This window comes from Protomyctophum parallelum (genome assembly GCF_964188405.1).
Source record: "Protomyctophum parallelum genome assembly, chromosome: 20".
Taxonomy (NCBI): domain Eukaryota; kingdom Metazoa; phylum Chordata; class Actinopteri; order Myctophiformes; family Myctophidae; genus Protomyctophum; species Protomyctophum parallelum.
Window position 1 is genome coordinate 42,402,351 of NC_139718.1, and position 23,918 is coordinate 42,426,268.

Genomic DNA, 23,918 nt, shown 5'->3' on the forward strand with positions numbered 1-23,918 from the left:
AAGCTGGTAAGCTGAGACGATTTTCAGAGAGCATGGTGGCACTCTGTTAAGCTGCTGTTCATGTGAGCCACAGCTCATGGCCGTGGGTTCAAGTTCATCCCATGGCCTTGGACGGCACGGCATACTGTAGCACGCCGGTTTTCTACATTTTTGAGGATTTGAAAAAAAGACGAAAATCACTCCGATACCATGGGCTATAGCCCATGGTCTCGGACGGCATACTTTAGCACGCCGTGTTTCCATTATTTTTGAGAATTTGAAAAAAAAAAGACGAAAATAACTCAGAAACTACAAAACAATTCAAAGTAAAAAGTTCCAGCATGTGTCTCCATAGATGTGAAAATGCCATTAAATGGGGGGTCTGTAGACAAATTTGCATGTCAAACCGGGGGTCCTTGAAATTAAACGAGTTGAGAATCTCTGGTAGAGCTGTAAAAAATCTCTTATGGGGGTCCCTGGCATGTGATTTCAAATGGGGGCCGCAGGCCAATTGGTGTCAATTTGGGGGTCCTTGACATGAAAAGGCTTGGGAACCACTGCCCCAGAGAATAGAGGGCATGCACATGACATCAACAACACCGGAAATTATGCAGGAACGCCTACTGAAAATGACTTTCCGGCCTCGACAGCCCAAACATCCAAACAGAAAAGTCCTATATGATAGCATTAAACGATGTTAAATGATGTTAAACTCAATTAATGCACGCACATACCCTCTGATGCTGCAGGGTACATGGCATGGCATTAAGCTCTATTACAGACTGGACAGTGTCTGGAATGCTGAGACGTTCTTCATGCATTCAAAGTACAACACAACATGAACAAATTTGTGAACACATTCTGGAATTACACGGGATAATTAACTTCTTTAATAACAAAGATGTGCATAAGAATCTATTTTAAAACACAACTTTTAACTAAAAAGAAACCATCTGCACTATCTGCATCCTTAGCCACCAAACGGATAGGGTACAAAATTGCAAAATAGCAGCCAGAAACATACTGTACATGTAGTAGACACAACGCTGGTTGTCCGCTGTGGATCATGTGCGAACGTGGCCACCATTATGTCGGCAATTGCCGATCTACAAACTCACGTGTCGTATAACTTAAGCTTAGCTTATGGCCGAATGCTGGGGTTGTTTACTAGGGGATGCTAGGGTTCAAGAATTCTCGGTACCCTGGGGAGGTTTGTTTTAGGCTTCAAAGTGGTTCAAGTAAAACATGTGGACCAAAACACACTTTCTTACTCGAGGCAAAGTATATGTCTTGCAGTGGCGTTATAGCAAGTGTCCCCTGCCAACATGGCGACAACGTTAATGTAATGTCTTATGATCAGATTTTATGATTTGGAACCATAGAACCGTTGTTTGGTTACGGTATCCATGGCAAAAAGGGCAATCATGGAGCAGCTGTGACGTGAACAAAGTTTTTCCAACGTTGGGCTGGAAAACCACCCCACTGCGGGTCCAAATTGATCTCCTGTGGGTCTGTAACTGTGTACAAAAATAACCAACTGGACCCTTGTGGCTCCATTTGGTTCCATTTGTACACTCTCAAGAACAGAGGATTTGATAAGAAAATGGTATCAAATGGGGGTCCACGGCCTGGTGCATATCAAATTGGTTGAAATAACATAATAAAAAAAAGAGGCTTAGAAGAATCACTGTTTTATCATGTACAATTTGACACGGATGGTCTTAACTAAGACACTTCATAACGTGGTTACATTAAAATATGAAACTACAAGTCGTCACTGTCAGGTGGAAACGTTGTATGAACAAAACCGTCGCTTTTGAGGAAATATATTATGTAGGTCGGGAGATGCTTATTGTCGGCATCAGCCTCCCCATGTTGGCCAATGCCACTGTTGGCAACAACATCGTCGAAACAATGCAGTGTTTCCCAAAGTGGGGTTCGGGGACCCCTAAGTGTCCTTGATGGAGTTCCAGGTGGTCCCCCAGCTAAATGATAAACCAAATGAACCCTTATGGGTCTGTAATTCAGAGTGTACAAACATTTGTACACTCTCAGAGTTAAATAAACAGTGATTTTTACAATATAAATTGGGTGTCCCAGAGATGGAAATGACATTAAATGGGCCAAATCAGGTCAAGCCGGGGACCCTTGAAATGAAAATTGTTGAAAATCACTGCCAGAGCCGTAAAAACCTTCTCTTATTGGGGTCTTTGGACAAATATTTTCAAATCGGGGTCCTCGGGCTAATTGGTGTCAATTTGGGGGTCCTTGTTTGGGAACCACCGACCACCAAGTGCAGTACTTAGTTTAGACTAGTCATTGGTTAGACCAGTCATTAGTCCTATAACCTATCTCAAAGCGTCACCTCCAACGGGGCAGCACACCTAAACCTAACCTTAACCCTCTCCCAACCCTTTAATGCACCCACCTCACCAACCTTAAAGGAGAATTCCATACTAAAAGGCTTTCTTACCTTTCTTTGTAGTTGTTACGTCCCCACCAAAGAGGTCCAGGTGTTATTTTGTGCAAAAGCTCCTTATTGGCTATTTCCCCTACCATAAGCCCTAAATGAATTGCATTGAATTGAATGGGAATTGAATGGGGCTATGGGGTGTTGTGCTAATTCGCTTATTTCCATCGCTCAAAATGATAATTTCTTTGTATATATCCTCTCTTCATAATATAAATAATATCCCAAGCGGCACACTTTACTACTTCTTTCGATGGAAATAAGTGAACTAGCATAACACCCCATAGCCCCATTCAATTCCCATTCAATGCAATGCAATTCATTGAGGGCTCATGGTAGGGGTAATAGCCAATAAGGAGTTTTTGCACAAAAAAACACCTGGACCTCTTTGGTGGGGACCTAACAACTACAAAGAAAGGTAAGAAAGATAAGAAAGCATTCTAGCATGGAATTCTCCTTTAATCCGCTCGTCCTAAAGTCGGCTCTTCGGTGCTACTGAAAATTTCTGACGAGCCGAAATCATTTCGGCACTAGAGCGCCGAAACAACTGTAAAATAGGAGTATGAATCGGCCCAAAGTCGTCCCCCCCCCCCCCCCCCCCCGTCATGCATTGCAGACCAATGAAACGAAATAAAATCTAGACTTCCCTTATTGATGGACAGACAGGTCAAGGTTCTACTCCAGTCTGGGAGTCCCTGAGGGGGTCCCGGAGCCGGTCCCCCAGCTAAATGATCCATAGTTAGGATCCATGGCCCTAATAATGCACACCAGACTGGGGGACATCCTTTAATATTAAAATAAAAAGTTTTTTTTTTTTTTATTCATTAGAACTACTGGTTTCGTCAACAACCAGTCCTCTGTTCCCCAGAAAAAACAGTCCTGCAGGTCCATTCCAAACCCACGCTAGTTTATATATATATATATATATATAGATATATATATATATATATATATGTTTTTAAGTGTGTGTGTCAGCGCTGTCCAGTGTAAGCTCGGAACCAGGAGGAAACGGACGCGGCGGCGGATGAAATCATCCCTCCAGAATTGGCTGCTGGCTGAGAGACCTGCATCAGAGTACTCTGAGACACATCCATGGGCTGGAGGACACACACACACACACACACACACACACACACACACACACACACACACAGAGAGAGAGAGAGAGAGACAGACAGGCAGGCAGGGGTTCAGATCTAATCATAGTACATGTTTGATTGATTGATTGATTGAAGTGTAATGCTTCCAAGGAAGCCCAGCCCATATGCACTTACAGGACACCTTTACTGTTACATAAGCAATGAACCGACAATGACAGTTCACAAACAATGATCAAATGAATGGGCGACTGTGGCTCAGGAGGTAGAGCAGGTCGTCCAATGATCCATGGGTCGGCGGTTCGAATCCCGGCTCCTCCTGTCTACATGTCGAAGTGTCCTTGGGCAAGACACTGAACCCCAAATTGCTCCCGATGTGCTGGTTGGTACCTTGCATGGCTTCCGCCGCAATCGGTGTATGAATGGGTGAATGTAATGCACAATCTATGTAAAGCGCCTTGGATAAAGGCGCTATATAAATGCACCATTTACCATTTATTTACCATGAATAACCGACTCAAAACAGCCAAGCTTCATGGCCGGTAGAACATCCGGATGGTAACCGCGAGGTTCCCAGTTGAATCCCTGTGCACGGGGCTCCCCCAGAGTTAGTGTCCATGAAGTGCCCTTGAGCAAGACTCTGAACCCCCGATTGCTCCCGATGTGCAGGTTGGTGCCTTGCTCGGTTTTTCGGTGTATGAATGCTGTGTGTGAATGTACAACGCAACAATCTATGTAAAGCGCCTTGGATAAAAGCACTATATAAATGCACATTTACCATCCATTTAACCCATTCTGACCGGGCACCCATTTTGGTGTCGGCATCATGTTATGCTTTAGCTATTTAAAAATAGCAGATCTACAAGCTCATATCGCGCCACCGAGTGGCGCGATACGAGCTTGTAGGTCTGCTATTTTTTGAAAAATCGAAGAGCGACTAGCATTTCCAGAATCTGATCTCAGGTCAGAATGGGTTAATCAGACCAGTGTATGTCCAGTGGAAAACCTCGTATGAATCTGATCTCAGGTCAGAATGGGTTAAATATAACGAGGGTGTGCAGTACAGTACCTGTGAGGGCATGACACATGTATAAATATAGTCGTAGAGTAGTACAGTATACCTGTGAGGGCATGTCACATGTATACATATAGTGAAGGCGTGCAGTACTACAGTCACATGTATAACCCATTCTGACCGGGCACCCATTTTGGTGTCGGTATCATGTTATGCTTTAGCTATTTAAAAATAGCAGATCTACAAGCTCATATCGCGCCACCGAGTGGCGCGATACGAGCTTGTAGGTCTGCTATTTTTTGAAAAATCAAAGAGCGACTGACATTTTTAGAATCTGATCTCAGGTCAGAATGGGTTCATCAGGACCAGTGTGTGTCCGGCGGAAACCTTGTATGAATCTGATCTCAGGTCAGAATGGGATAAATATAGTGAAGGCGTACAGTACTACAGTACCTGTGAGGGCATGTCACAGAAGCGTGGGCTGGGGACCGTCTCCCAGTCCGTTCCCAGGTCCGTCTCGTCGTCGGTCACCTCGTCCTCTCCGCTCTCCTCCGCTCCGCCCTCCTCTGGCAGCACAAACTCCATCGACTCCTCCAGGTCTGGACTCACCTCGAACGGACCCGTCCTTACGAGCGCGCGCGCGCACACACACACACACACACACACACACACACACCGACATGCAGTACAACATCAATTCTTAACCTTTTTTTTTTTTTTTTGACTCCCGGATTGATATGCCTGGCCTAGACCCACGGTTCTTAACCCATTCTGACCCGAGATCAGATTCATACGAGGTTTCCACTGGACACACACTGGTCTGATTAACCCATTCTGACCTGAGATCAGATTCTAAAATGCAGTCGTTCTTCGATTTTTCAAAAATAGCAGAGCTACAAGCTCGTAGCGCGCCACTCGGTGGCGCGCTATGAGCTTGTAGATCTGCTATTTTTCAATAGCTAAAGCATAACATGATGCTAACACCAAAATGGGTTCCCGTTCAGAATGGGTTAAAGTGGGTCCAGGGGTCCACGATGCATAGCCAGGGAGTGTGGTCGTAGGTGTATGCTTATCGGTGTTTTGCGAGGATGAGGCATTGTAGATTTAGGGCTCCATTTTCGTCACCGCTAGACCCCGTATCCCTAAACTTCTTTGCCTTTTTTCTTTTTTTTCTCTTTTTACTATTTTGTTTTGAGCAAAACATTTTTGAATAGTTAAAATGGTCCTTGGTTCTGGTGACTGACTGAATGTATATCAAATATCTACATGCTGAATCAAGCAACGTACAAACTGTCTGGGGATTTCACAAAAGCCCGAGTAGAACATTCTGATGCCATTTTGTAGTGCCTTAATGTGACCAGTGGGTGTCGCTGTTGCTGCACACAGAACAGACAGCATCTGTTTTGCCCTACTCTGGCCTCTTCACCTCATTACCTTCACCTTCTTCTAAAGCATGTGTTCCGTATTGTCCTCCTAGGCTTGCAGTGCAAATTGAAATGGCTGAACAGACATGTTGTCTGTCATCTTTGTAGAATGTAGACTATAGAGTGAAGAAGAAAACGCTGCCTTGCCCAGAGTATATTGCGAGCGACACCCGCATCCAACCTACAGTACCTGCCCAGACTGGGGGGGGGGTTAGGGTTAGGCAGAGCCATAGAGTAAGACAAGAGGTACGACAACTCCGTTCACTTCATGGGGCCAGTCTCTTCTACATAGACTTCTATTGGCGAGGAGCATTGCGAAGAGTGACCATGTCCTGGAGTGGACCGGAAGTTGGCAGAATGCACTGGACTCAGGCAACAGCCCAGCTTTAATGATCTTAAATCCCTATAGCCGATCTACAAGCTCACAATGCGTTGAAAACAATGCATTTCAAACTCCAGCTCATCACTCTCCAGGCTGCATGAACAGCAGTCGCCTCGGGTTCGCTCAGTTCTCTGCCCCTTCAATGTCGTCACTCTGTCTTGTTCTATGGCTCTGGCGTTAAGTTACATCCAACCTACCTTCAATGTCGTCACGCTCCCTTGCTATGGCTCTGGGTTAAGGGCGTTAAAGGTTAAAGGTTAACCTACCTGCCCAGACTGGGGTTGTCGGGGGCGACCAGGAACATCAGGTTCCTCAACGTGTGTTGCGGGTGGAGCTTCTCACTGTCAACATGCTAGATACACGTACACGCACGCACGCACGCGCACACACGCACACGCACACACACACACACACACGGCATGTTTAATTAAAATGTACATTTAAATCTTTGTTTGCCGTGTGCCAACCCTAACACCCCATGGGGAACAAAAGAAAGCAGCAACGACACACGGCATGTGAGCTTGCGGTCGTTTCGACATTCTTCTTCAGGCACAGAAGTGGCACGCTATGAACTTGTACGTCTGCTATTTGTGAAAAATCGTTAAAATGTGCCTCAAAACTTTCAGAAAATTGTCATGATTTTGAAAACTTTCCCCCCCCCCCCCCCCCGACGTCAGGCCTGAATGGGTTGAACAAAGATCCACAGCCAATGATGCAGCCTGTGATACAGCCTTGACATGAAGCCAAGGCTTTACTTTTGTGTGACTCGGCCGTGGGGATTGAAGCCACTGAGCTGGTTCAATGTAGAGCTACAGTGCACATAATAAATAAACACCAGCTACTGTAAAGCCCTGGGGCTTTATTCAGACGGAGGCCTACTGTACATACAGTGGTCAGACGGGAACAAAACAAGCTTGCAAAAAAAGCACAAGACACAAAACAAAAAGGAAAAAGCAAACATACATAAACAGTAATTATGCTACAATGATGAAGAGACAAGATGCATTGTGTACGAGCACACACTGACGCACGTGCGTGCAAACGCACACGCACACGCACACGCACACACACACACACACACACACACACACACACACACACACACACACACACACACACACACACACACACACACACACACACACACACACAGCCACACACACACACACACAGCAGTGTTACCTGAGAGAAGCAGAGATGCAGTATGTTGGTGTTGAGTTTGGTCAGAGTTCTGGTGAAACGGTAGCGGCTCAGGTTCTCTCCACAGAACTCACTAGAACACAAACACACACTGGGACATTCACTAAAGAAACATTGGTGCATCGATGATGTCATTGACCCAAATCGATTCAGATTAGGAGAAGTTCAAAAGTTTTAAAAAATATTTAAAAGTAACAAACTATTATGAGAACGTTATCGAGGAGTGGGGAGAAGGTTCAGATTGTATTCTGATCTGATGATGTGCCAAACTGCTGCTGGCTGCTGTAATGTTAATATATAGACCCATGTCTTCTATATTGTGTTCTGAAGGTCGGGCTGCTGACTGCCACTAGTGTAATGAGTTGTTAATTGGGTAGGTGGAGGTTAATTAGGACAGGTGTGTGTACCTGTTACAGAGCTTCTTAATGAGCTGTTAATTGGGACAGGTGTGTGTACCTGTTACAGAGCTTCTTAATGAGTTGTTAATTGGGACAGGTGTGTGTACCTGTTACAGAGCTTCTTAATGAGCTGTTAATTGGGACAGGTGTGTGTACCTGTTACAGAGCTTCTTAATGAGCTGTTAATTGGGACAGGTGTGTGTACCTGTTACAGAGCTTCTTAATGAGCTGTTAATTGGGACAGGTGTGTGTACCCGTTACAGAGCTTCTTAATGAGCTGTTAATTGGGACAGGTGTGTGTACCTGTTACAGAGCTTCTTAATGAGCTGTTAATTGGGACAGGTGTGTGTACCTGTTACAGAGCTTCTTAATGAGTTGTTAATTGGGACAGGTGTGTGTACCCGTTACAGAGCTTCTTAATGAGTTGTTAATTGGGACAGGTGTGTGTACCCGTTACAGAGCTTCTTAATGAGTTGTTAATTGGGACAGGTGTGTGTACCTGTTACAGAGCTTCTTAATGAGTTGTTAATTGGGACAGGTGTGTGTACCTGTTACAGAGCTTCTTAATGAGCTGTTAATTGGGACATGTGTGTGTACCTGTTACAGAGCTTCTTAATGAGTTGTTAATTGGGACAGGTGTGTGTACCTGTTACAGAGCTTCTTAATGAGCTGTTAATTGGGACAGGTGTGTGTACCTGTTACAGAGCTTCTTAATGAGCTGTTAATTGGGACAGGTGTGTGTACCTGTTACAGAGCTTCTTAATGAGTTGTTAATTGGGACAGGTGTGTGTACCTGTTACAGAGCTTCTTAATGAGCTGTTAATTGGGACAGGTGTGTGTACCTGTTACAGAGCTTCTTAATGAGCTGTTAATTGGGACAGGTGTGTGTACCTGTTACAGAGCTTCTTAATGAGCTGTTAATTGGGACAGGTGTGTGTACCTGTTACAGAGCTTCTTAATGAGCTGTTAATTGGGACAGGTGTGTGTACCTGTTACAGAGCTTCTTAATGAGCTGTTAATTGGGACAGGTGTGTGTACCTGTTACAGAGCTTCTTAATGAGCTGTTAATTGGGACAGGTGTGTGTACCTGTTACAGAGCTTCTTAATGAGCTGTTAATTGGGACAGGTGTGTGTACCTGTTACAGAGCTTCTTAATGAGCTGTTAATTGGGACAGGTGTGTGTACCTGTTACAGAGCTTCTTAATGAGCTGTTAATTGGGACAGGTGTGTGTACCTGTTACAGAGCTTCTTAATGAGCTGTTAATTGGGACAGGTGTGTGTACCTGTTACAGAGCTTCTTAATGAGCTGTTAATTGGGACAGGTGTGTGTACCTGTTACAGAGCTTCTTAATGAGTTGTTAATTGGGACAGGTGTGTGTACCTGTTACAGAGCTTCTTAATGAGTTGTTAATTGGGACAGGTGTGTGTACCTGTTACAGAGCTTCTTAATGAGTTGTTAATTGGACAGGTGTGTGTACCTGTTACAGAGCTTCTTAATGAGTTGTTAATTGGGACAGGTGTGTGTACCTGTTACAGAGCTTCTTAATGAGTTGTTAATTGGGACAGGTGTGTGTACCTGTTACAGAGCTTCTTAATGAGTTGTTAATTGGGACAGGTGTGTGTACCTGTTACAGAGCTTCTTGGGCAGGTTGACGTCCAGGATGTGAGACAGGATGTTAGCTAGCTGGGTGGCGTAGCACAGCGCCGCGCTGATGGTGTGAGCAGGATTGATATGGTCCAGCTCTGTTGCGCGCGCACACACACACACACACACACACACACACACACACACACACACACACACACACACACACACACACACACACACACACACACACACACACACACACACACACACACACACACACACACACACACACACACACACACACACACACAGGGGTCAACATGTTAAACCCTGTATACTTAGTTGACTGAAGTCAGACTCTGCATTGCCTCGCTTCTTTTTTCTACACTGAATATCCTCACCAAAAATAGGCACTCTATAAGCTCTTGTAGATGGGCTATTTTCACAGAAAGTTCACCCCAGAATATAGACACTAGGGATGTGGCAAAAGCTCAGAGCGCCACAAAAAGCTTCACGTGGACATAAAGCGGCCAATTACATATCTTTTTGAAAATGTTGAGAACGACATAGAAACTTTCAGAAAACTGTCAGGACTTGGAAGACATTTTGTAGAATCAGTTCTCGGGTCAAAAAAAATGGTTTGACCAATTCAGAACGGGAACCCCTTTTGGTGTTTAAACATTATGTTATACTTTGGAAAAATAGCAGATCTACAAGCTTGTTGTAGGTCTGCAATTTTTTCTTTTTTTAATCTTCAAAATGTGGTGCAAATCTTTGAATGTATATTCTTCCGGAGCGAATGTTTTTAACTCAAATCCTTGCTTGTGGGGTGTCCCGCTACTCCCTGGAACAACATATTTTCAGATGGGGGGGGGGTCCGCGGCCAAATACAGATCATTCTGGGGGTCCTTGACATGAAAAAGGTTGAGCACCACTGACATTTTTTCCAGGTCTAAACGGGTTAACCCCTTTTGGTGCTAGCATCATGCTATGCTTTAGCTATTGAAAAATAGCAGATCTACAAGCTCGTAGCGCGCCACCGAGTGGCGCGCTACGAGCTTGTAGGTCTGCTATTTTTTTGTTTTTAAACGGTCAGGATTTAGAAGACATTTTTAGAATCTGATCTCAGGTCAGAATGCGTTGAAGAACCGCCGTTCTTCGGTGCGTTAGAGAATCTGATCTCGGGTCAGAAGTGGGTCGTCACCTGGTCCTTGTTGGCCGCTGCTCTTCTCCTCCACCCAGCTGTAGTAGGTGGAGCAGTCCCCGTTGCTGGGCAGGGTGACGGGGCTCCCCGTGATGCTGATGCTGGTCTCTCCGTTCTGGTCGTCCCAGACCCAGCGGCCGGACAGGTACGTGGTCCGGCGAGCCTCCGCCAGCTCGCTGACCGTGCTGGAGGTCAGCGCCGGGTCGCACTCCGCCAGCACGTCGGCGGGGTCTCTAGAGGGGACGGACGGACGGACGGGGGACGCGTCACGCAGTGTTGTTTTCATCGACTAAAACTAGGACGAAAGATGTTCGTCGACTACCTTTTTCTCCCCCCCACTGACAAAAAACGACACAAAAACTAAGCCATGATGACTAAGGGCCGATTCAGAAATGTCATTAACCCATTGTGGGGGCGGGAACTCCTTTTGGTGTTAGCATCATGCTATGCTTTAGCTATTGAAAAATAGCAGACCTACAAGCTCATAGCGCGCCACCGAGTGGCGCGCTACGAGCTTGCAGGTCTTCTATTTTTGAGAAAATCGAACGACTGACACACAGAAACATGGCTTTTTCAGAAAACTGTCAGGATGTAGAAGAAATTTTTTAGAATCCGATCTCAGGTCAGAACGGGTTAAATGGGGGTCCTAATGCATGTCAAACGGGGGGGGGGGGGGGGGGGGGGGGAACCTACTGTACCTATACTGTACTACAGTACTACCTGCTGCCCTGCTTGTCCTCCTGCAGGGGGAAGATGTGCGCGGTGAGCTCCAGGGTGTTGTCCCGGCGCTCCTGGGCCAGGAGCTCCAGGCGAGCCTGCAGCTCCTTCCGGCGGCGCTCCAGCATCTCCCCCAGGCGGCGGTTGTGGCGCTGGAGCTTGTCCCGCTTCTCCCGGTGCCTCCCCGCCCGCCGCTGCAGCCTCTGGCTCTCCTCCTGGGAGCGCAGGAGCAGCTCCTTACCTATAGCGGGAAGGAGGAGGAGGAGGAGGAACACGTGATTACTATAACCCCGTTTCTGACCCGAGATCAGATTCTAAAAAAAAAAAGTCCTCTACATCCTGACAGTTTTCTGAAAAAGCTTTCTGTTTCTGTGTCAGTCGTTCGGTTCGGTTTTTTCTAAAATAGGGCTGCTGACCTACAAGCTCGGTGCTGCGCCGCTCGGTGAGCTTGTAGATCTGCTATTTTTTAACCCATTTTGACCTGAGAGCAGATTCATACGAGGTTTCCACTGGACACACACTGGTCTGAATAAATACGATACCATAGACACAAACGTAGACGCCTCTTCCGGGCAAAATGTTGACTTTCTGGTCAAAAATTGAAGGCACCATTCCCCCCCCCCCCCCCCCCCGAGATTCCTTGCGAAGCATATGCCTTCAATGACGCTCGCCAAGCTTCGGCGTGCGTAAAGCAGAAGTCCCGGGAAAAGACGCGCTGTGACGCCGCGCTGGCCAGTGGTCACTTGAGTGTCAGCGAGAGACATGGGCGACGTCACTTTGGGCAGCGTGCCTTCAAGCGCTTCCCCAGGTCTCGCGTTGCCAGACTGTTGCCTCTCGCACTTTTTCAATGGAATAGTTTTCAATGGAATGGTTCCTTATGGCACTACCGCTCGACTCCCTGTCTTCATTGGAGACACGTCGCTCCAATAAACTGCTGCGGCCAATGAGGGATCTATGATCTATACTATAACCCATTCTGACCTGAGATCAGATTCATACGAGGTTTCCGCCGGACACACACTGGTCTGACGAACCCATTCTGACCTGAGATCAGATTCTAAAAATGTCAGTCGCTCTTCGATTTTTCAAAAATAGCAGACCTACAAGCTCGTATCGCGCCACTCGGTGGCGCGATATGAGCTTGTAGATCTGCTATTTTTCAATAGCTAAAGCACAACATGATGCCGACACCAAAATGGGTGCCCGGTCAGAATGGGATAATATAGTATATATCTTGTTTCAAACCTTTTCATGTCAAGGACCCCCAAATTGACACTAATTGGCCCCGCGGACCCCCATTTGAAAAGATATACCCCCATAAGAGAAGATTTGTACGGTTCTAGCGGTGATTCTCAACCCGTTTAATTGCAAAGACCCCCAGTTTGACCTGCAAATTAGTACGGACCCCCGTTTAATGGCATTTCTATCTCTGGGAACCACCAAAGGACCCCCAGTTTGACATGCAAATTAGTACAGACCCCCATTTAATGGCATTTCTATCTCTGGGACACCCCAAATGTATCAAAGTTAATTTATCTCCGAGAGTGTACAAATGGAACCAAACGGTTCCATTTGTACACTCTCAGAGTTAACAGAGCCATTTGGTACCAAACTATCATTAAGCTGGGGACCCCCTGGAACTCCCTCAAGGACCCCTGGTTTGGGAACCACTGGTAATACCGCTATATTTAACAGACTACAGGGGACAAAACCCTTTATGTTCCGCTACGAACTGGCAGCCGTGCTGCTCTGTGTGTGTGCGTGTGTGTGTGTGTGTGTGTGTGTGTGTGTGTGTGTGTGTGTGTGTGTGTGTGTGTGTGTGTGTGTGTGTTCTGTGCCGAAGCATGGTGATTAATTTGCATACTGGAAAAAATGGAATCTTTATATTTACTTAAAAAGGGCTGCCTTTTTTCTCTCTTGTAAATAGCCTAAATGAAATATATAGATATGAATATATCCTCTAGTGCAATGCCTGTAAATGTTCTTCTGCACTGTGTGCGCGCGCCACAGGGGAGAGGGGGTGGAGTTAGTTTCTATTGCCGACCGTTTGAGGATCCAATGGAGTTGGGAGCGCATTCATTGGTTCTTTATGTACATATACACACTGTGTGTGTGTGTGTGTGTGTGTGTGTGTGTGTGTGTGTGTGTGTATATATATCAGTGTTGTTTTCGTCGACTAAAACTAAGACGAAAAATGTTCGTCGACTACCTTTTTTCACCAACTAAAACTAAATAAAAACTAAATAAAAACGAATCTGATGACTAAAACCGAGACTAAATATACTGACAATTTCGTCAACAAATAAAAACTAGACTAAAATGTTAGGAAGGGACTAGTGGACAAGAGATCCAGTTTTATGCTGGGTTCCATGCTGAAAATAGCAGATCTACAATCTCACAACGCGTCGCAGATCTGCTATTTTCAGCATGCAACCAAAGTGTAAAATATGTCATTACAACGACATCAAGGCCTGTCAAAACACATTTTAGTCGACTAAATCAACTGTAGATTTAGTCGACTAAAATCGTATGACATTTAGTCGACTAAAACTAGACTAAACACTAGAACATTCCAGGTGACAAAAATGTGACTAAAACTAAGTGAAAACTATTCAAGAGACAACGACTAAAACTAAAATAGAAATTTGCTGCCAAAAACAACACTGGTATATATATATATATATATATATATATATATATATTCTAAGATTTGTTTCAGGCTTTTCTGCCTTTATTAATAGTATCAAGTGAAGGTTGAGAGGAAAGAGGGGAGAGACGTGCAGCAAAGGTCGTCATGAGCGGGACTCGAACATGCGGCGCGCCGTCAGGCCAGAGCGCCTAATGTGTGTCATGCGCCTGGACCACTCGGCTGGCGAGCGCCCAGTTCAATATATTTTAACCGACACACGACAACGGTAAAAAGGTGTTCAATAGCGTCGATTTATGAAAAAAACAAAGAGGAGGAAAGGAGTGTTGTATATAGAGGTTAAACTCACATGTGGTCACTTCTTCGTTCCCACAGCAGATGGCTTCTTTCAGCTGTTCGACCTTCATCTTACAGGACATGATCTTCCATTTCTGGGACAAAGAGGGTCACAATCATCATCATCATCATCATCATCCATCCTCAGCTCTGGCCCCGTGAACAGCACCACTGTTCCTACTACGCCTGCTCTGACATAGTCCCCCAAACAGAACCGCAGTACGGGCAATCAGTCAATCATACTAATAACCAGTCATAACAATATTTAATCCATAAAGATATCGATAACTTTATCAAATAAGTTAATCGTCACAATATACATTCCGCACACATAGGAGATCTACAAGATCACAGCACGTCACCATATGGAGGCATTTTCTTTGTACATTCTTTGTACGATCTGCTATTTTCAGTGAAGAGATTTGGTGCAGAGGGGGAAAAAGGAGTACATAACTTAGGGGAACCCCGGGGTCAAAGATTATAGCGTTTATAAAATCGTATGAACCCCAACGTCCATATTCGGAGGCGATACCTTTGCTCAGAATAGAGGGGTATGCGTGTGACAGTGACATCATCGTCATACCCGGAAGTTATGTGGGAACGCCTACTGAACTGAGTGGCAAAAAAACGACTCTTTCTGGCCTTGACAGCCCAGACATCCAAACAGAAAAGTTGTATTTGATTGCATTAAATGACTTTAGACGTTAAATTCACTTTGCCACTCGATCTGCCGTTCACTTTTTGCATGCGCACACCGTCTATAGCCCATAAACATCAACAACAACGCTGTTTTCAGCAATGGTTCGCCTCAGAATATGGACGATAGCGGGTTTATATGCTTATTAACCCATTCTGACCTGAGATCAGATTCATACGAGGTTTCCACTGGACACACACTGGTCTGATTAACCCATTCTGACCCGAGATCAGATTGTAAAAATGTCCAGTCGCTCTTCGATTTTTCAAAAATAGCAGACCTACAAGCTCGTAGCGCGCCACTCGGTGGCGCGCTATGAGCTTGTAGATCTGCTATTTTTCAATAGGTAAAGCATAACATGATGCTAACACCAAAATGGGTTCCCGTTCAGAATGGGTTAATATAATGACTGACGTTGTCTTACCATCTGATCAGCCTGAATCTTCCCATCCATGGCCTGCATTACACTGGCAAAAACAAAGCCAAAACAATTTCACATACATTCAGTTACTTCAGTGGTTTGGTGTTTTACACATACAGTAGGCCTGACACACCATGATACTGTCGCAGCTAGACACTGTAGACCAGTGGTTCCCAGACGTTTTCAAGGCAAGGACCCCCACATTGACACTAATTGGCCCGCGGACCCCCATTTGAAAAGGTATATATGCCAGGGACCCCCATAAGAGAAGATTGGTACGGCTCTAGCAGTGATTCTCAACCCGTTTAATTTCGAGGATCCCCAGTTTTGACATGCATTAGTCTACGGACCCCCATTTAATGGCATTTCTCTCTTTCTGGGACCCTCAATTTATATTGTAGGAATCAAATTTTTAACTCTGAGTGTGTACAAATGGAACCAACGGGTTCCATTTGTTTCCAGGGACTCCCCAGAAGCAAATATCTTTAGTTAAAAATGTTCGCCATGAAATATATATTCAAAGATTTGCACCACATTTTCACGGGGTCTGCTCTGGCAGGTGAGTTAGCAGAATACTAATTCATTGTCACTATTGTCACGACTACAGAGCGTCGCAGTCCCTCCCCCTTTCAGAACAACGAGTGGCCCAGGAAATGGGCCACTCGTAGTATTTATTTAAAGTATTTATTTAAAGACGGTTACGCCGCGGACAAAGCCAACTCGGATCGTGACAAATCATGACGACGATGAACACAATGTTTTGGGCCGATCAAATCATTTATGAGAAGAAAAGCAACAACAAAAAAGCGTTGTAACCTGCCGTTTTTTTCCTACTTTCTAATTATTTCTTTGGCCCAAAACATTGTGTTCATTGTCATGATTTGTCACGACAAGAGTTGGCTTTGTCCAGCGGCGTAGACGTCATTAAATAAATACTTTCTGAAAAGTTCTATGAGGAAAATGAACGGGGATTTCTTTTCCGGGTATCTCGAGGGGGGCGGGACTGCGACGCTCTATAGTGACAACACACAAATGTGTGAGGGGAGGAATTCATTGGCACAACGAATTGGGGTGGAAAAAAGAGGGGTACAGAATAATTGGGTTCTCTTATACGTCAGTGGTTTCCAACCAGCGGTCCGGGGACCACCAGTGGTCCTTGAAGCAGGTTCCATTTGGTCCTCTCAGGTAAATAATGGAGAGTTGGTAACCAAATGGACCCTTATAGATCTTTAACCCATTCCGAACGGGAACCCATTTTGGTGTTAGCATCATGTTATGCTTTAGCTATTGAAAAATAGCAGATCTACAAGCTCGTAGCGCGCCACCGAGTGGCGCGCTACGAGCTTGTAGGTCTGCTATTTTTGAAAAATCGAAGAACGACTGACATTTTTAGAATCTGATCTCAGGTCAGAATGGGTTGATCAGACCAGTGTGTGTCCAGTGGAAACCTTGTATGAATCTGATCTCAGGTCAGAATGGGTTATCTCTTGAGAGCGTCAAATGAAACCAAATGGACCCGTAGGGGTCCATGTGGTTTCATTTGACGCTCTCAAGAGTTAAGCCCACCACACACCGGCTGCGTCCGCCGCGCGTCGCCGCGCGGCGGACACAGCCGCCTCCATTATTTTCAATTAACCTATCGCACACCGGCTGCGTCCGACGCGCGCTGGCGTGCGGTCACGCCTCGCCTGCCGCGCCGATGCACCGCTGTTCTATTTTCCAGGCGTTGCCGCGCGGCGGCCTCCACCCGGCTATCCGTGGGCGTGGCAATGGAATATAGTCAACAAAACTTCCCAGCCGCGTGGTAGCGCGCCGCGTCCTGTTGGTGTTGGCGCGCGGCAATACTGTGCCGCGGCGGTCGCAGACGGTGTGTGTCGGGCTTCACATTATTGTTAACCCTTTTCTGACCTGAGATCAGATTCTAAAAATGTCTTCTATGTCAGTCGCTCTTCGATTTTTCAAAAATAGCAGACCCACAAGCTCGTAGCGCGCCACTCGGTGGCGCGCTATGAGCTTGTAGATCTGCTATTTTTCAATAGCTAAAGCATAACATAGTGCTAACACCAAAACGGGTTCCCGCCCAGAATGGGTTAAACATCTGCATTGCTTCATTTACAAGAAGTCTACACAATTAGAGAATGTAGAAGAATTGTTATTTTGATCAACGACAACAAGATATTCTTACGTTTTTTGGGTCTGAGGCTAAATCTCATAACAAAAAAATAATGGTCCTTGAAATAAAAAGGGTTGAAAATATAATATGTTAAAAAAGAAAAGTGCTTCAAAAAAGGAAATTTAAATATAGTCTCAAGTTTCATTCCAAAGAGAATACTAGCACAGAATACTGAAAACCAGCGGGTCCCTTTTCATTTGTAATTGTACGGTCGCTACGTTTATGTGAAGCGATTGAGAATCTGTCCGTCTGTATTAATGACTCGTCTGTAGTCTGTACACTGTATCATCGTCAAATCATATCACAAGGCCATTCAACATTACATCGCTACATCAATATCTGATATATGGTGCAATTTGATAGGCAAAGATCAAAATGGTCAATTACTGAACAGACTGTACATCATTTCTGAACTAATCATCTTCAAAAAGGATGAAACGCCATTCCATGTCCTTGCAATAAAGTTGTTTTTTTAGACGATGTAAGATTACAAAATAAAAGTTAATTATGTACACATCTCAGGTTTAAATGAATCAACGTTTACCTCTGTTGAAGCTGCTCCTTTTCTTCCCGGAGCTTCTTCAGTGTCTCTAGTTTGTCAATGTATCTAGACAAAGCACAAGCACACACGTCAGTCATTCACATGGAATATGAACGCTTTGGTGTCGCTTAAAACACATTTTGTGCCCAAGACGTCCACAGACGTCCTAGGAATCACCGCATGTGGTGACGTCTTGGTAAAAAGAAAAAGAAATGTCAAAAGGTGGGCACCCTGGGTCGCCATTTTTAAATTATGAAAGGGCACATACTGTAATGTGTTAATGCAGTGGTTCCCAAAGTGGGGTCCGGGGTCCTTGAGGGAGTTCCAGGGGGTCCCCAGTTTGGAACCAAATGGACCCTTATGAGTCTGGAGTGTACAAATGGAACCAAATGGACCCTGGCCGCTAAGGGTCCATTTGGTTCATTTTGTACACTCTCATAGTTAAATTACCATTGATTATACAATATAAATTGGGGGTTCCAGAGATAGAAAATAAATGCCATTAAATGGGGGTCCGTAACCTAATGTATGTCAAACTGGGAATTAAACGGGTTGAGAATCACTGCCTCTTATGGATTGTCCTTTTTCAAACGGGGTCCACGGGCTAATTACTAACAGGGTCCACGGGCTAATTACTAATTAGTGTCAATTTGGGGGTCCTTGACCTGAAAATGTTTTGGAACCACTGGCTTAATGCCAAGACGAACAGAGCTTAATGACAAATGTATTAGTAGTCGATGCACTGATTTGGAAGAAGCAGCGATGTGACCTAAAACTCGCCACTGCCATTTGTGTATTGGCTCATTGATAAACACACGCCAGAACACTAAAACGAGGAAGGAGGCACCATATCAATCAACACGTCGTCATCATCATCATCACAAAGTTATTTTCAGTTCTAAACAGTTCTGATCAGTTCTAAAACATTCATGTACCACGATCCAAGCAGCAGGCTTCAGGTTACTAACCCAGTTTGTTGACTTGTAGCTGGTAGACACATCTCTGTAAAGCCAGAGGGAGAGTGTCTACCAGCTACAAGTCAACAAACTGGGTTAGTAACCTGAAGCCTGCTGCTTGGATCGTGGACGTGGTACATGAATGTTTCACTGTCTGGTTGTAAACACGGCACGGAGCTAACTTAGCTCAAACTAACTACTACAGGAAGCTAAACAAATGGGTCACGGCGGTCGCCCCACTACGGAAAATAAAGAATAGATGGTATGGGACTATGCGCATGCATAAAGTGAATGGCAAATGGCAAGTGGATTTAACGTTGTTTAAAGGTATATTCAGTGATTTCACTTAATTCAAATATCACTTATTTTTTTGTTTTGTTGTGATAATCCTCCCTACTATAGAGTGTGCTGGCCATATAAGGAGTTCCTCCCTGTCCCCAGTTAACCCCTGGGGGTCAAAAAACCTTAGGTTTCGTTTTTGACTCTCTATCCTGATTGGACGAAAGGCTGGGTCCCACAGCCAAAAACGAAACCTAAGGTTTTTTGAGTGAAATCACTGAATATACCTTTAATGCAATCAGACAAGACTTTTCTATAGAAGAGACACGTTTTAATTCTCTAGGAGTAGTTCTTGATATAAGGTACTGTATCTGCTGCACTGTGGGGCAAGAAAGTTCCAAATAACTAAGATATTGTCCATTAAGCCATTTAAGAAAAAGATCTTTTATATATCAAATGTTCCCTCCTAGTTGTGTACAGATGTACTGTTAGGTTACTGTTAAGTCCTACTGGTTATGAATGGTATGTAAAGTTGTACTGGTGATTGTTAAAGTGAGGTCCAGGGACCCCCACGGTTCCCTTGACGGGCATCCAAATGGACCCTTATTGATCTGTAACTCAAAGGCCCCTTTTCCAGTTGGAGAACCAAAGTTATGTTGGTGGAAATGGAGCCGGAGAGCATTAAGAAATGTGGAACCAAATATGGGTTCATTGTTTTTGCACAATGTACACTGTCAGGAGTTATGGGGGGTCGTTGAAAATTGAAATTAAGACGTTTGAGAACCACTGGTTGGCGACATTCAAAATCCAAGCCGGGTTGTGCTTATAACGATGCCCCTGGGAAGGTATATCCCCGGCCGGGTCATACCGAAGACCAAATAATGGGACCCAATGCCTCCCTGCTTGGCACTCAGCATCAATGGGTTGGATTGTGGGGTCAAATCAACTAATCAAAATGATTCCCCGAGTGCGGCACGGCAGCTGACATTGGGTCAAATGTGGGACGTTGGGTAACGTGAGACTTAAATCGTACGGCTTTGACTTTGTTTTACCGGGGTTAGGTTTAGGCATAGTTTTACTGAGTTTAGGTTTAGGCTGTGGCTGTCAATCACAGCGACTGGCCAATCACAGCGCATCCTTGCACAACCCGGATAGGTTTTGGAATGACGCCCACACACGTGGTGGTGGTGTGTGTGTGTGTGTGTGTGTGTGTGTGTGTGTGTGTGTAACGTTCTACTGGCTCCCCCCAGCAGCGCGCGAGCGAACCTTTCGGGGTTCCTCCCGTCGATGTACTGGAAGTCTCCGTGGCGGACGCAGCGGGCGCAGGTGAGGCGGCGGCGGGCCGTGCTGCAGAGGGGACAGCGCTCCACGGCCACGTACAGACCCTCCGCATCGTCCACAGACTCCACCATCACGCCACCGCCCCCACCGGCCACCGGGGGGCGGTAGTAGGCCTGTCGATCAAGTACAATTTAGGACTCAGGTCACGATCGTGTGGTTTAGCGCGAAGACCGATTGTCACACACAAATAATTGCGATTAACGATTTAATTGTGTTTTTGTTCGATGAACATTGAAGTATGATATGAATAAGAATTAGATTTATGTTTTGGCTTCTAGGCTTTGAAGTTGCACAAGGCGTATATGATAAATAATCCTAAATACAGAAATAAATTACATATGGCATATTTAAAAAAACATTAGAAATAGCATATCTACAAGTACTGTTGCATTTATATAGCGCTTTTATCCAAAGTGCTTTACAGAGATACACCAATGGTGGAGGAAACCGTGCAAGGCACCAACCTGCACCATCGGGAGCAATTAGGGGTTCAGAGTCTTGCTCAAGGACACTTGGACACTAACTCTGGGGGAGCCCGGGTTCGAACTGGAAACCTGTTATCCGGCTGTTCTACCGGCCACTCTACCCCTGAGCCACCACCTCTACCCCCTATAAGCACACAACGCATTCCCATCGCAGTGTGTTATGAGCTCGTAGATCTGCTATTTCCACTCGTTTTTGTTTGAACTACAGCACATGAACATTTATTTTTACATGGAAACGATTATGACGATTATGCAAAAATAATTGTGATTATCTCAAATAGTTGGGATTAGACGATTATGTAATAAGTGTGACAGTAATCACATGCATCAAAATGCAGAGAGAGACAGTGTAGTAGCAGTGCCTCGGTAGAATGCAGAGACAGACAGTGTAGTAGGCTAGTAGGCTAGTAGGCTAGCACTGTAGCAGTGCCTCAGTAAACTAGGATAACAGGTAAACCAAGAACCTAGCATCAGTCGGATAAACCAGTGGTTTTCAACCCTTTTCACATCTAGGCCCATTATTTAGTCTCCATTAGGGGAGGCATCCTTTGGTTAGACATAGCATTGGTTGGTTAGACATAAGGTTGGTGAGGGGTGCGTTAAGACGACCGGATTAAGGTTGGTGAGGGGTGTGTTAAGACGACCGGATTAAGGTTGGTGAGGGGTGCGTTAAGGGTTGGGAGAGGGTTAAGGTTAGGTTTAGGTGTGCTGCCCCGTGGGAGGTTAGGGTTAGCGATAGGTTGTAGGACTAACGACTGGTCTAAGCCACGGACCACCACCATGTGATGAGATTTAGCCTCTCACACCCAAAACTAAATTATGTTCTGTTTTCGTTGGATAAGATTTTGTCTACAATTCCGTGCTTTTGGCAAAGGATCAAAATAAGAATTCTTTACATTCTCTAATTGTGTAGAATTAGAATAATGTAACACTTGAGAGCGTAAAATGAAACTCGTACGAGTCCATTTGATCTATAAAACTCTATAAGGGTCCATTTGGTTAACAACTCCGTCATTTAGCTGGGGACCCCCTCAAGGACCACTGGTGGTCTCCGGACCACTGGTTGAGAACGACTGGCCTAAACAGACCCACAGGAACGCACCCAGGGTGCCGGCCCACTTCCGGCGAGCCACCCCGTGTCCGAAACAGTAGAGAAATGTGACAGTTAGGGGGGGGGGGGGGGGGGGGATGGTTGGGAAATGACAGTTACCGTGCCGCGGTCCCTCTACTGTACCCTCTACTGTACTGTACTGGCACACCCAAAAGCATAATTAGGTTGCGCACAGGTGGTAAAAAACAACCATGTTGTTTTCGTGCTCATACCCAGCCAGCCAGCTACCCTGTTACCCTGTATTTTATTATTTTATTGTAAAGCACTTTGGTACAACTTGTTATTTAAATGTGCTATAGAAATAAAGATGGTATGGTATGGTATGTAACTCAGTGTAAAAATGGAATCAAATGAACCCCAATGGGTCCATTTGGTTCCATTTTGTACACCCTCAGTTAAATTAACAATGATTTTACAATAGAAATTGGGGGTCCCAGAGATAGAAATGCCATTAAATAGGGGGTCCGTAGCCTATTGCATGTCAAACTGGGGGTACTTGAAATTAAACGGGTTGATAATCACTGCTAGAGCCGTAAAAATCTTCTCTTATGGGGGGGTCCCTGGCATTATGTTTTCAAATGGGGGGTCCGCGGGCTCATTAGTGTCAATGTGGGGGTCCTTGACATGAAAAGGTTTGGGGACCACCTGTTTTAAGTGTCTTAGCAGTGGTGACAGACAGACAGCCGTACCGGGGGTGGTGTGGTGGTGCTCGGGGCTTGCGGGGGATGAGCAGCGGGAGGCCCGGCCCGGAGGGGCGGCCGTCCAGCCGGCTGGGACACCGCCGCGGCCGGGGAAGAAGAGGCTCCGTCCTGGTCCTCCTCCTCCGGGAGGTCGGGCACTCGGAACGAGGACGCCGCCGCCGCCGCCATGCTAATGCTAACGCTAACGACAATTAAACACAACACGTCGTGCAAATTGAAATTTCTAAAGATGTATTTGGCCGCGACGTGACGCGGTCATCTTCTCACGTTGTGTAGTACTGGAGGAGCGGCGTTTTCGTTCTTCAGGGCCCCAGGGGGTGTAACGGTTTTCTTTAGGAGGGGAATGCTAATAATAAACACAGCCCTGTTGTTGTTGTTGTCGTCTAGGTACTCGTCTCCTCCCTCCTCCACCACACTTCCTGGTTCATCAGATCACGTGACGTGACGCAGTTTGTTTATGTGGTGACGTACCTGTTGAGGGCAGAGTCTGAAGCCATGCTGCTGCTGTGGTGGGTTTAATATTAGGCCTACATTAAAATGATTACTTGAAATTACACACCTCTCTTTAAAAAATAAAAGGAAGAATCCAATAATATAATGTTGATGGGAATCCAAGTGAATCAAACAAGTGGTTGAAATTCATATTCACAGTTTGTGAAGTGAGGGCTGTACAGTTTATATCCAATTGAGGACATTGTTGAGAAATGGAATCGAGAAAGAAATAGAAATCCTTTCAACCTTGCTTCCCAATTTTTG

General features: G+C 45.3%; 1 protein-coding gene across 1 annotated transcript; it reads right to left on the reverse strand.

Moving 5' to 3' along the window:
* Nucleotides 1–3,074: 3,074 nt before the first annotated feature.
* On the reverse strand, nt 3,075–23,570 carry atg14 (autophagy related 14). Its single transcript, XM_083791229.1, has 12 exons — nt 23,151–23,570; nt 20,791–20,978; nt 18,293–18,355; nt 15,579–15,621; nt 14,471–14,552; nt 11,478–11,715; nt 10,758–10,990; nt 9,591–9,708; nt 7,550–7,640; nt 6,634–6,719; nt 5,015–5,186; nt 3,075–3,546 (listed from the first exon to the last, which is right to left on the reverse strand). The coding sequence occupies exons 1-12, from the start codon at nt 23,328–23,330 to the stop codon at nt 3,421–3,423; spliced, it is 1,620 nt and encodes a 539-aa protein (XP_083647355.1). The 5' UTR covers nt 23,331–23,570; the 3' UTR covers nt 3,075–3,420.
* Between the last annotated feature and the right edge of the window lie 348 nt (nt 23,571–23,918).

Bases quoted from the DNA above. Each gene is read 5' to 3' on its own strand.
- atg14 (XM_083791229.1), bottom strand. From the start codon at position 23,330: ATGGCGGCGGCGGCGGCGTCCTCGTTCCGAGTGCCCGACCTCCCGGAG. The intron at 18,356-20,790 runs GTTCGCTCGCGC...TGCTTTGTCTAG, and splicing joins GACGGGAGGAACCCCGAAAG to ATACATTGACAAACTAGAGA. The intron at 14,553-15,578 runs GTAAGACAACGT...TCTTTGTCCCAG, and splicing joins AGATTCAGGCTGATCAGATG to AAATGGAAGATCATGTCCTG.